The 13538-nt window shown below is 38.1% G+C and overlaps 1 protein-coding gene across 8 annotated transcripts in view; it reads right to left on the bottom strand.

Annotated features, from left to right (window-relative positions):
- Positions 1–13538, bottom strand: part of JAKMIP1 (janus kinase and microtubule interacting protein 1) — a 172611-nt gene that overhangs the window by 75951 nt on the left and 83122 nt on the right. For all 8 annotated transcript variants that reach the window (XM_030024242.2, XM_030024288.2, XM_030024298.2 and 5 more), the window contains one exon: positions 7334–7828. In XM_030024242.2, coding sequence (XP_029880102.1) covers positions 7334–7828 — 495 coding nt within the window. The remainder of the gene's footprint in view (positions 1–7333; positions 7829–13538) is intronic.

Raw genomic sequence — 13538 nt, 5'->3', positions numbered from 1 at the left:
GATAGGAGGTTTCTCACATCTTTCTCAAAAGCATTACTGTAGCTGCCTACAACCTCTACTACTGGATCTCTCCTGTTACCTATTACAGGTGTTCATTGACAGAGCTATAATGAACAAGTAGTCAAAAAGATGGAAAATGTAGAAGGACTAAGTAATACAAACTTAAGGAGATTTTTGTCCAGGTGCCACACCGTACATAACTTCTGTGGGTTTTTAGTACTGTTCTGTATTTTGTAAAGAGATAAAAGTCAGATCTGTGACCTACCTACCATAATAGAGTCCTTAGAAAATACTAAAAATAAACACAAAATGCTGACCCTGCACTATAAAAAGGTTTCATTAGATCTGCTTGATTCAGGAAAAAACAAGGCCTGGGCGGAATGCTGCCCTGTCAGCTCCTGAGAAGACAAGCATAAATCTTCAGAGGATGGAAAGCAAAGTATTATTTGCAGTCCTAAAATGCAGGAGGTGGTGGAAGGGTCTTTGTGGGAGATTAGCTCAGCCTTGGAATGCAGCTGAAACACCCGTCTCAAACAGATGGCAAAATCCAGAGAAGCAGCCTAGAATTTGATATCAGCAGCTGTGTGTGAAATACATGCGGGTTTAAGCAGCTGATAAGAAGCATTCTAGAGCAGGCTCTACCCAACCATGCACAACTGCGCACACTTGGATGATTCAAAACTCAGCTTTCCAGTCTCAAAATTCAAGATTTTGGTTAGGAATCAAAACTCATGTGTATGTGCCACTGCACAAGAGAGGTGAGAAAAGCCAGGCTCCATGCTTCTTCTCAGGGCAGCAGAGGATCACGGGGTGCCCCTGCCAAAAGCCAACTGTCCCTCTCCACCAGAATTTTCAGGGAGACAAAACCCTCTCTCTGCACCACCCCCACTGCTGAATGTAACCTAAAGATTCAAATTTCACTGCCTTAAAATGGCAAAATACTAGTAATAGGAATACAGGAGAAAGTGAATGTTATTAGAAAATAGTTGCTACCACTGTAAAGAGTGTAATTTTGGGGTTTGGTGGAGTGTTAAACTTTTGCTCCTACTATTTTTCCATGTTTTACTGAAAAATAATTGCTGAATCTCTTGCAAGGTAAAAGTATTTTATTTGGTCATCTAAATTTTATCCCTTAAAAACTGAAAGGAATAACACAGTTTAACAATTTCATCAACTGCCTGGATGAAGAAATGGAATGCACCTTTCCCACATTTGAGGATGATACCAAATTTGTGGGAGCTGTTACTACACTAGAGGACGGGAACACCATTCAGAGGGACTTTAACATGTTGGAGAAAGGAGCCAAAAAACCCTCATAAAGTTTGCCTAAGACAGATACAACGTCCTGCCCCTGGGAAGGTTTAAATTCCTGCAACAGAAAAGGCTCGATGCCCATTGAAGTTGGCAGTTCTGCAAGAGGGAGAAAGAAAAAAAAAAAAAAGAAAAGAAAGAAAAAAGGAAGGACTTTGGTGTCCTGGAGGGCAATTTGGATATGTGTCAGTGGTGAGAGCTTGCAATGATTGAAGTTAACTTGATACTGGGCCAAATCAGGAGGACTGTAGCCAGAAGGATAGAGAAGTAATTTAGCCTTTCATTAAGCATTTGTGAAACCACACCAGGAACACTGCAGCCACTTTTGGGCTCCCCAGCACAAAAAAAAGGTATTGACAAATGGGCACAAGTGCCATAAAACTGGAGGAAGGCCAGCAAGACCACTATGGGGCTGCAGCACACGGCATTCAAGGAACGGGTGAGGCAGCCAGGCTTGCTCAGCCCGCCAAAGAGAAGACCGCAGGATGCATTACAATTGCAGATACCCGTTCAGCTATCTGGAGGGGGACACAGGGATGAACAAGGCAGAGGCTTCTCAGAGATGCACAGCAAAAGGACAAGGGTAACAATCAAAGGTCACGGAAAGAGGAAGAAGAAAGAAATTTCACAGTGACTAGGCATTGGGACAGGCTGTCACAGAGGCTGTGGATCTCCATCTCTGGGGATTTTCAAATTGGACGGGAGGAGGCCCAGAGCAACCTGATCCAACTTCCAAGGCAGCCCTGCTTCTAGCTGGATATTGGACCAGATGGCCTCGAGAGGACCCTCATGGTCTAAATTCTTCCATGATTGTATGATGCTGCAGTTCACATAGGGAATGCCGATGCCAAGTAATGCACTAAGGACTTACAGGCAAACACATTAAGAGCTGCGCAAGGTTAGAAAATACTAACTTGAGTTGTAATTTGGTCTCATCCTGAACTGGGATAATCTAATTCTTAATTCTGAAAAGATGTTACCCTCAGTCTTTCAGAAGCCTTCGCTTAAATCATGAGATACAGTGTTACACACAGACACAAAACTGAAATAATAATGTTAAAAAAAAATCACTATATAGATGGTACATAAACTTATTCCGTAAGCGGGATTTCCCTCGAATGGAAGTTTCAGTGAAACTGCCTTGATTTTTACCTTTAAAAACTGCTTAATCTATTAGTCTGAATTATATTCTTCCAGGTATTGCCTTATATGTATTGGGCAAACACCAAACAGAAGAAGGGTTCCACGTTGGAAGGAGTTTTTAATTTACACAACTAAATAATTTGGATTAAGGAGATTAAGGACATCTAGTGCCCCTATCTTCATAAATTATGGCTGATCAGGAACTTCTGAAAATCACTCCTGAAAACAATTTCTTTTACTTTGATTCTATTAACAGCAAAAGGATTTTTTTTCCTTGCAAGTATGAATCTGTGGTAATGTCACATTACTCTTTAGAAAATTTTTATGAGGTTATTTGAGAATACAATTGAAATAAGCAAATTTAATTCATCTGGTGTACTGTGTGCCCTCTTAAACATGGATCTTATTGTGCACCTAATAAGATCAGTGGAATCTTCTACATTGATTTTTGTGGTTAAGAAAACTGGGACTATTTTACATCAAAGTGAAATAAGTCTTTCAATTAATTTCAAATCCAAGCTGTTTAGGAATATTTAGGAAGACCATAAATGCAAAGATTTAACAAGGTCAAATGGTATTATCTGTAAAATAGGTGAAAGGTTTGATGTTCAAGATATTTCCAATAGAGGAAATAATATTTACTGAAACCACACCACAAAATACAGGATGCAAGTGTCATCTGTTTATTCCAAAGTTTAAATATTATGTTTACATTAACAGTGTCTACCAAAATAAACATTCAGTTTCCTTCTTATTCAAGAAATACTATAAATGAGTAAATCAGTGATGACATAATTCAATATACTTTTAATGATTGGTTTTTCACGTATATTTTCCAAGGCAAGCACTGTAAAGTGTCCATTGTTGTTATCTCTGCAAAAACAGTATCTAGAGAAATGTGCCTCACAAAGTAAGGGCCGCCTTAAAAACAGTGTCCGGGTAGTCCCAGAATGAACGTAACCTCTAACTGATACGATATACTTAATATTCATGCCCTCCTTCACAGCTGTGCTGATAAGGGAATAAAGTTGGTCTGTTTCCAAAACTCACCAACAATTTGAACATGCTATTTCAGCAATTTCAAGCAAAAGAAAGAAACTTTACCTACCACTGAAAGCTGACTTTAAACCTGATTTTAAAACCACATAAGTCAGTTCAATGGCAAGCTAAATTGAGGCCCAAGAAAAATTGACTGAAATACAGTGTTATTTTGTGTACTTTTTTATATTTAGATTAAAACATTAAATGCCTTCGTAGTACAGTTCTGCTCTTCAAGCTAATTTATAAATACAACTTAATAAACTCAACTTCTCTTCACCATTAATCAGGTATGTATTAAATTTACCTTGTATCAGCCTAGACCTCAGAAGAAAAACAGGCATACTGCTTACAAGGATGCCATTAAAACAGAAGCCTGTTGACACAGTGTTGTTTAGGTATGTACATGCTTGCCTACGCAGCCCTGAGCTGAATGTATGCTTTGGGACTGGTTATACTGAAGCTCCATGAATGAAAAAGTACAATTATGATTTTGTATATTCTTTTTTTTTAAAAAAACTGATCCATAAAAACAGGCTTTAACATTTTTCCTTCATGCAGATTATTTTTCAGTTTGCTATTTCTGATTTTTTGTCCTTTTTTTCTATTTGCTGTTTTTTAATGTTATTTCTGTTTTTAAGTATCTGAATCTGTATCGGCATAGTTCTCATGCTACATTGACAGAACAATACAACTGTTCAGACTCAACGACTTAGAAAATATTGGCTGAAAAAATTAAGTAATAGCTGTTCTTGCTTCTGTATCTTATTCTCCAAGTTGTCTCTTAAAAGTAAAGACATCTGTTTCATTTGTCTCTCCAGTTTGTTACTAGCTATTTTTACTTCCAGTTTCTTAGCTGCCAGCACACTGTGCCGACGCATATATACAACAAGAATATGGGCGGGTTTTTTGGGGGGGCAGGGGGTGATCCATGTCAACAAGCATTCCTTAAATTAGTGAAAACATTTATATCACCGTTATATGAAGTCAATTACAGGAACTGACAAATTCCAATATAATTTCATACTGCACAGAGAAGTGTGTTATATTTTTTGCCAAATAATAGCTATTTTACTTTCCCTTATTAGGCACTAGGATCTTCCCCATTCAATCTTGTTTGTATTGAGGCTTATTGGGTATTTTTCATGGCTCAATTCAAAACTGTGAAGACAATCTCAAAATTGATTAATCATATTTCTAAAATACTGACATGTGTACAATACAAGCATGGCTGTTTATGTACTCAGTGTAATTGTATCCATATATTCACAGACAATGGATTTTGCTTTTTTCCTTTCTATTTTTTTTTTTTTTTTATGACAAGCCAAAAAACTGCAAGATTTTACTCAAATTAGTAATGGGTGTTATAATCAATGGTAAAAATATTATTTTCTTTTTTTTTAACTGCAATATCCATACGAAATACATTTGTAAAACTAATCTGTGATCTAAAATGCAAAATAAATCAGCCAAGTCTGACAAGACAATCAGACACTGCATCCTGAATTACTCTATCTGAATTTGAATTACAGTATGGCCAGCCCATTTAGGCCATTAATACCAAAGATGCTGATTTCTTAATAGTGCCATAAAACACAACACACATACAAAAAAGCACATTAATTGAAGCTCAGTTACAGAACTGTGCTAATTTTAATAACACTGCCTGCCACATCCTTGCCATTTCATCCCACAAGTGTAGGAACTAAACCAATTGAGTACCCCAAATCCGCAGCTGATACAGTTAATCTGAAATTGAAGGCAAGCATCCCTTGCACTAATTAAAATGGAGAGGAGGGAGGGAAATATCCTGATGATCTGATTCTATAATCCCACTGGCTCTCCCAGAGGAAGAGAGCAGCATCTAGGAACCCTGCAGTATTTTTTACCTCGCCCCAGATTTAAATAGTGCCCTATACAATAACAACTGTCTAAATTGCTATGAATTCCTAGAAGAAACCCTTCTCCTTCATAAAAACAAGCCATACAATTTAATGAAAAAATGGAAATTCATTATATGAAAGGAGTCGAGGCACCACAAGGTCAGATCAGGCTCCTGATATTTCTCCCCTGTACTTCTTTGAGGGGGAAGATACAAACATTTCCAGTGAAAACCTGTGAGGCTGATGGCAGGCTTCCTCTGCGGCTGGGAATCGGAACCAAGTTATCTACACACTCTCCTGATATAGCCACCTTTTTAGATGTACTGAGAAATGGAGGCCCAGTAAGGCTCCAATTAAAATTCTGAAAGACTCAACAGGATTTTTTTGGTGCCAGACAGAAAACCCTGCGTGCCTTCCTTCATCACCTTCACACCACAGCAGGCTCCAAGCTTCTACTCTTGAAAGAGAAGAGTTAAGTGTTTCCTTTACAATAACACTCAAAGACATGCCGTAGGTGTGTTTACTGGGACAATTTGGGATCACAGAATTTGGGGTGCACCGCTATGTGCCTCACCTCACCATTTCTTGGTGAGGTAACCTTCTTTGAAAAGGTTACATTTATTTAGAAACTGTTCTCTAGAAAAACACGTGCCACAACGTAGCAACCTTCTCTCCTTTTTAACACTTTTTAAAATTACCTGTACTTTATAGTCATTATTCTAAAATTCTACGTTTATAATATGGAACAAAATATGAAAGAAACTAAGCTTACAGAAACCCCATATTGTCAGTCTTTGCAGTGGTCTTTAATTAATCAAGGAAATGATACCCCTGAGACTTGATCAACATCCAATTTGTTTAAAGCATAAATATTAACTGCCTTATAAGCTTTCATTGCCTCAGACAGAAAATCACCACCATTAAACAGCTATTACATGTTTCTAGCTTGCCCTCACCGTCATTTTTCCTAAGGAATACAAGAAATAAGAGGACATACCTCCGTAAACAGAAAGTGATAAAATATTTTTCTTAAGAAAAATGGTGTTTCATTCCATTTAAAGTCTGTACTTCTTGATAGATGATAAATACTATGCTTATTATAATTTTAGATTTTATTTCCACAGCTATTGTACTGTTAGTTTAGGCAGATTAACAATCAGATATATACATATACATGGAAAATACGGTACCAAACAGAAGTGTCATTTGATGACAAACTCTCTAAACATACTACGTGTGCAGCCCATCTTAGATTCTCTACATTTCACAAAGCTGAATAATTTTAAATATTTGGGGCACCCACTGTCAGGAAATATTGCCTGTTTTTTGATTTTATACAAACAGCATAGTCTGCCATCTGTGCTGAAGTCCTAGAGTTTACGAAGCGTGAAAAAAGCCTGCTGTCCTAGGCCCTAACTTTTCTGCTGCAATAGAAAAAACACAGAAATTTAAAAAAAAAAAAAGGGGGCAACAATGCTTAAAATTGAATGACCTGGATAATGATGCAGAAGCAGCAAATACATTGTCTTGTTTCAGCACAATTGGTTCCTCCAGTACAAATATAAACGCTCTCTGAAAAGTTAATTTTGCCTTCTCACAAAGATGTTCTTGCATTGCCAAATGAGCAATGTCTGACTAGTTTGTTCAACGGGACCTTGTAAGGAAATACAGTTGAGCAAATGGGAAAGTCTATTTCTTTGATTTGTTGAGAAAATTCATCCTGTAGAGTCTCGGTTCGCTCACATTCCATTTGGTGGGACATAAAGCTTTAGATTGGGTTGGGCTAGCCATGGAGCCAAGGTTCATCTTTGCTGTAAGGAGGAGAAAGTAGTGGAAATAATGGCCTATTGATGAAAGATGTCACTGCAAAAGAGTGGTTTGGTATTTATGGGCACATACAGCAATATACTAATCTCTGATATAAACTGAAATAAGCACGCATTACTTAATGAACTTACCAGCCTGCGGATCTCTCTCTCACATTCCCGCTTTATTCTATTAATCTCATCCTGATGGGACTGATAAGCCGTGCGCAGGTCAGCAGCCTTCATTTTATCCGCCTGCATAATGTTGTTCAAAGCTTCTTCGAGCTGCTTTTTGCCAGATTTCAGCTCCAAGATCTCCTGTTGCAACTTCATCCGTTCGCCATCGAACGCCTTGCGAGCCTCCTCCTTGGCTTCACTCAGCAGCGCCGTCTTCACTTTGTCAGCCGCCCCGTCCCTCAGGACGTTGACTGTTGACTGCAAACGCTGAATTTCACCGTCTTTGATTTTCACCATTCTTGCTACCTCCTGCTCGTGCTGCCGGATCAGTAGCTCTCTGACACTCTGAAGTTCCTTCATTTTCTCCTCGTGGAGCTTGGCTTTCAGTTCAGAAACATAGGCAGTGTGCTTGTGCTGCTCCTGCTCCCTTTCTTGCTTAACCTCTTGGATTTTCTCTCTTAGTTTACCCACCTGGAACATCAATACGAAATATTAACAAGTGCTGCCACACTTTTCAAAGTCACCAAGTGAGCTTTTTCTAAAACATTAGTAAAAACTCATCCTGAATATTCAAAAACAAAGCCTGCATACCTGACACCTCTCTCTCCAGTAAACAACTAGAGAACCAGGGCTGGAAAAAGGCCACGTGTGTGTGCCGGAATCTGCTATGGGGATGTGCAATTGGCAACGAGTTCTCACTGTTTTAGGGAATAAAAATAAAACTAAGCAGGATCCAATCTAATTCTCTCCTTATTTCCTTCACCAACCACCCCAGACTACTCTCATCCATAACCCCTCTACTGTACCCTACAAGCAGATGGAAAATGAATCAAACAGAGAGAAGAGAGTTTGTGTTTATGCTGGGAATACATTGATTTTGGATTTCTTAATTTCTTAGCTATTTTAATGGGAAAGTCCTTATTAGATAAGCCAACAGAATTGGCCTTCTGAAAAATCAGGTCTACTCAAGGGGCCTCAGACAGGACACGCCAAAACTGAGACTATTCACGGTCCCCAGATACTTCAGAAAATACAGGCCAGTGACTCTAAGGGTTGGGAAGGGAGTAGGGAAAAGGTCTTATAGCCTATTATAGTAATACCCACTGTGATGAAACCTCATTATAAAATGATGCTCAGCAGGCTGCATGGAAGCAATGTTTTTTCCAAGTGGGATTAGGTATTAATTTAGAAGAAAGGAAAAAAAAAAAAAAAAGGAAAAAAAAAGAAAGAAAAAAATAAGGAGAAAGGCTTGCTTCTCTATTATAGTATACCAGAAAGGCTATAATGTATTTCATCATGCATAGTGTCAGTAACTTCTTTCTACTATCCCTATCACAGTGACTGCCAAAATATGGGCTCTGTACATGTACTTCTCATCTAAAGCAAAGTCAGAGGCAGATATTTCAGACTTGTGTTTTAACCTTGAGTGGCAATACAAACATAGATACCAAACAGTGCTCCATGGTAGAAGGAGGCTACCGAGCAGCAGGATGTTCGTCACTGTCACAATATTGCTAGACTGCTTGCATCTATGCTATACAAAGCTGGGATCTGCAGTCATGCAATGCATTTAATTTACGCTAAACTAAGCCAGAATTGCAACTTGCCTCAGATTAGTGCAGAAAGGATGAGAGATCTCTATTAATATTCAGACTATCATTTACTATGAAGGTATAATTAAAACAAGGAGGTTTTGCATGGTTCTGGATTCTACAGTCAAAAAAAAAGTAAAGGGTTAATTCAAAGCAATAATACTAGTTCAGGAAAGGCCCAGAAACCTTCATTATTTTGTTTGTTGAGAGCAGGTTGGATCTAAACAGGCACTTTTGTCTGTTCGCTTTAGGAAAAGTGGACATCTTAACTCAAAAGCCTCAGATATAACTCATCCAATGAATCCAAGATTACTACTTAATTTAAGAGTGACCATAAAATGAGACCAACATGTCACTCATCAAACCCACAGCACTGACAGTATGATTTCCAGAGTCTGATCTTCACCTGAAGTCTTCAGGCAGCAAGGACAGCAGACTTTCCCTGTGCAGAAGATCTTATGATCCTGTTATTTTCAACAGTAACTTTGAGAACAAACCAACTCAAACTTACCCTAAATTTTAAAAAAATTAAATTAAATTAAATTAAATGAAAACAGAAAGGAAACAGGCTGGAGCAGGAGAGGGAGGAAAGGTATCTACATTTTCATGAAAGTAATCTTCTAGATACACTGTGGACTAAACATGAGCTGGGAAAGCACTATAATTACAGCTGTGGAAAAGGTAACAGCTCTGAATCAGACACCGTCAGAAGCAGATTTTATTGCACGGATACTGTTACTCTATTCCAGGATGATTCAGGTAACATATCTTTATGAAGAAAGATAGATTTATTTATATATTCTTCTCCCCAAATGGTAAGTCTGGCTATTGGAAATTATCTGCAGGAGATACCCACGTTTTATTTCTTCTGGTGGGTTGACATTTAGTTCCAAGCCTATAGTGGATAGCACTGATTTTCAGTGCTTGCATTAGGGTACCCAATTCCATAGGAGAGTCTAAGACTCTCTTGTCCCTGCTCATGGCATGGGAGTTGGACTAGATGATCTTTAAAGGTCCCTTCCAACCCAAACCATTCTATGATCCTATAAAAAAGCTAAGTCACTTACTCACCTATTTACTATCATAAGTGGATGAGTTTATAGATAAATTTGCAAATGAACCAATACTCGTTATTTACTTAAATCTATTAGTTATCTCCTTACTGATGAGCAAAGAAAATTGAAATGAAGCCAAGCAATGAAACCTAGTAACGATGACACAGGAAAACAAAATGTATAATGGCATATATAAACAAGGTTAATATACCTCCAGAACTACAGTAATTTAAAATTAGTCATATTGTACATAAAGCATGCAACTGAAAGGCAGTTTTCAATATAATACATTAATGAATGTGACTTCCTAAAAGCATTTCTAATATACAAGAAACAGATTCTGAAATTTTGGAGGGGTACCGAGTTACACAAAATGGTATACTTGCCCAAATTTTTCATCTTTCACTGAATTGAGGGAAGGCAACATCTATATGCATTGTTGCTGTCTGTGAGAACACACATTAAACCATTCAGAGTAACTGAATATTATCATGTCTCACTAGTCATTTTACTTAAAAGCTTCAGCAAGAGCAATGTAAAGAAGAACAAGAATCCTTCTAAAACCCCTGGATTTTTACACTGCATCTTAAATGCCTATCGCTCCTCATGACCCAGTAAAAAAGAGGCCTTTAAAAAGTCTTTTCTTGTCATTGCTTCTTGTCAGAGAAGATGGAAAGTTAGATCTGTCTGCTCGGTCTTCCCTGAAAGCCATAAGCTGTCCTTCCTGCACTCCCTCCGTCCCTCTCTCCTGCACACTATGCAGATCTGCACATGTCTGGCTTCCAGAGCAACTGACTGAATGAAAATAGTAGTGTGGCATTTTCCCATATGCCTAAGTCTCAGTTTCAAAAGGAACTTTAAAGCAATTTGTCTTTTTTTAATTTCCAGCACTCTTTTTTTTTTTTTTCTTTAATGAAGAAAGCTGTTCTGTTCATAGGCAGAATATGAAGCATAACCAAGAAATGAAGTCAATAGGGAAAGAAAATCAGGCAGGATATCAGGGCACCAATAAAACAGGTATTTTCTGCCTTTCTAAATTAAATCTTTAATAATCGGTGCACATTGATACAACACTGTTGCAAAGTAGAAGCTAGTTTCTTGGCATAATAATGCCAAACATCACTGCTTCTTCCCTTTCTTATGTCTGAACAGTGCCCGAAAGAAGGATTTTCTTTAAAACAATACGATTACATTATCATAGTATATTTGCATCTGCTGTTGTTTCCTTTGACAAGATACTTTGCACACTTGAGACAGAAATCTAATAGTTCACTTTTATGAACTGGAGTCAATGACATAATTTTAAAATCATGCATTTCCTAAAAGGCAATAACCTATTAACCCATATATGGTTCCAAGTGCTACTGAACCACCGGCCCAATAAAAATGTTATGGTAGGAACTTACTAAGGACTACCTCATGCTTTTTCTCTTGGATTTAAATGCAGATATTTTTTATTTGTGGCACAACAGTCAATCACTTGGGGGTGGGGGGAATACTCTCCACACAGCTTTTTGCCAGGAACTCAGGTTATGGTAGGTAATTTATTGCCAACTGTGAAAAAGGGAGGTTATTAGCGGTGAGGCCAACAAGCAAAGATGCTACTGTTTATTTTAAAAACCAAATGCAATAGCACCTTTCCTTCAAAAAGAACAAAAGAAGTCTGCATGTTTTGCTTCTTCTAAAAAATATGTAAACTCTACTCCTATTTAAGAACACTTATAGTGTAATCTATTGTCCCGCCAACAGCATCCTTTCTATTAAAATTTCAGTGTGCATTGGATCCTGCCATTAAAAATCATTCACTTAGGCAAGATTGCTGTGACTATGAAAAAGGCAGCCCTAACATTGGCCCCATTTTTAGCAACATAATAGTCAAATATTGAGGGGCGGGGGGACACATGACATATTTGTAAAAGCAACCCAAGATACAAGGCACTTGTCATGATTTGTGGAGTTCAGTCTAGATTTTAGCTTCTGCAACAACTAAGAACAAACTTTTGAAGTTTTTTGTTTGTTTGTGTTAAGTAACGAGTTCCCTTTCCTGACAAGCTCTCTATTTGCCTACCTCTATTCAATCCCCCTCGCCCATTCCTCATGGATTCCAAGAAGGAATTAACTGGACAACGTTTAACACTTCCACAATGGTTTGCGCAATGCAATTCCAAATTCAAAAGCTCAGTTACACAGTAGCTTGTACAGCACAATGAAAAACACATGCTGGGAAGAAAATCTTACATCTTTCTGTAATGACCTTGGAAACTCTACTATTTATATTACACTAAAGAAATTTACCTTTTAAATATTTGCAAGCTTCAAGGGAAAGGAAAAAAAAAGGTAGATGTTTCCTGGTCTTCTATTTAAAAATATTACTGCATCTACACTAGCTTTTCAAAAATTAATTGAACTGTACTTAGATAACTTGTGCTTGGAGTTAGGGAATATAGAGTCATAGAATAGCTGAGGTTGGAAAGAATCTCCAGAGGTCATCTAGTCCAGCCCTGCTGTCAACCAGAGCAAGATGCTCTAGAAAATGTCCAGTTAGATTTTTAATATTTCCAAGGACATGGCCTTCACAATCTGCCTGAGCAACCTGTTGCAGTTTACTGTTCACAGTAAAAAGCAAAACCAAAACCAAATAAACAAATAAAAACACACCCCCCCCCAACTCTTACATTTAAATGGTATTTCTTGTATTTCAGTTTATGCCCACTGCCTCCTCTCCTTTCACTGGGCACCACTGAGAGTGTCTGGCTCTGTCTTTATTCTTTATCAGGTATCTACACATATTGATAATGTCCTTCCAAGCTTTCTCTTCTCCAGCCTAAACAGTCCCAGCTCTCTCAGCCTTTCCTTGCACATCAGGTGCTCTAAGCCATTCACCATTTTCATAGCCCTTCACTGGATTTGATCCAGCCTGCCCATGTCTCTCTTGTACTGGGGAACCCAGCACTGGACCCAGCACTCCAGATGTGGCCTCACCAGTGCTGAGCAAGAGGAAGGATCACCTCCCTCCAGCTGCTGCCAGTGCTTTGTCTAATGCAGCCCAGGATACCATCAGCCTTTCTTGCCTCAAGAGCACATTGTTGACTCACGTTTGTTTTCATATACGCTGAGCAGTTTCGTACACTCTAGTTTAACTCCACAGGGATACCCCCATCACCAGAAAGGTTCCCCAATACTTTTTTACATTCAAAAGCAGGGTCACGTAGTCTAATATGAACTGATATTTGGAAGAGAAAGATATATTCAGCAGCATTTTTTTACACTTCTTTTAAAAATCTGAGTTTTCCTTGCCTTTTTTTTTTAAATTAAAGCGATCATCTAACTGTAAGTAAAAGGACAAGAAGTAAAAAAAAAGTTAGCAAATTTATCTATCATACTGTGCGACTAAATATGGCTTCACTAATTGCAGCAACATCTACAGCAGTATCTTGAAAAATTTCTTCCCTGCAACAGAGTAGAGCAATCCAAATGTGTTATTCTGGTAAGTGTGTAGAAAAGAACCATTTTTTAATACAGACCACATTTCCA

The sequence above is a fragment of the Aquila chrysaetos genome, chromosome 1 (genome assembly GCF_900496995.4).
Source record: "Aquila chrysaetos chrysaetos chromosome 1, bAquChr1.4, whole genome shotgun sequence".
Lineage (NCBI taxonomy): Eukaryota > Metazoa > Chordata > Aves > Accipitriformes > Accipitridae > Aquila > Aquila chrysaetos.
This window is presented reverse-complemented; position numbering and strand designations above follow the sequence as displayed.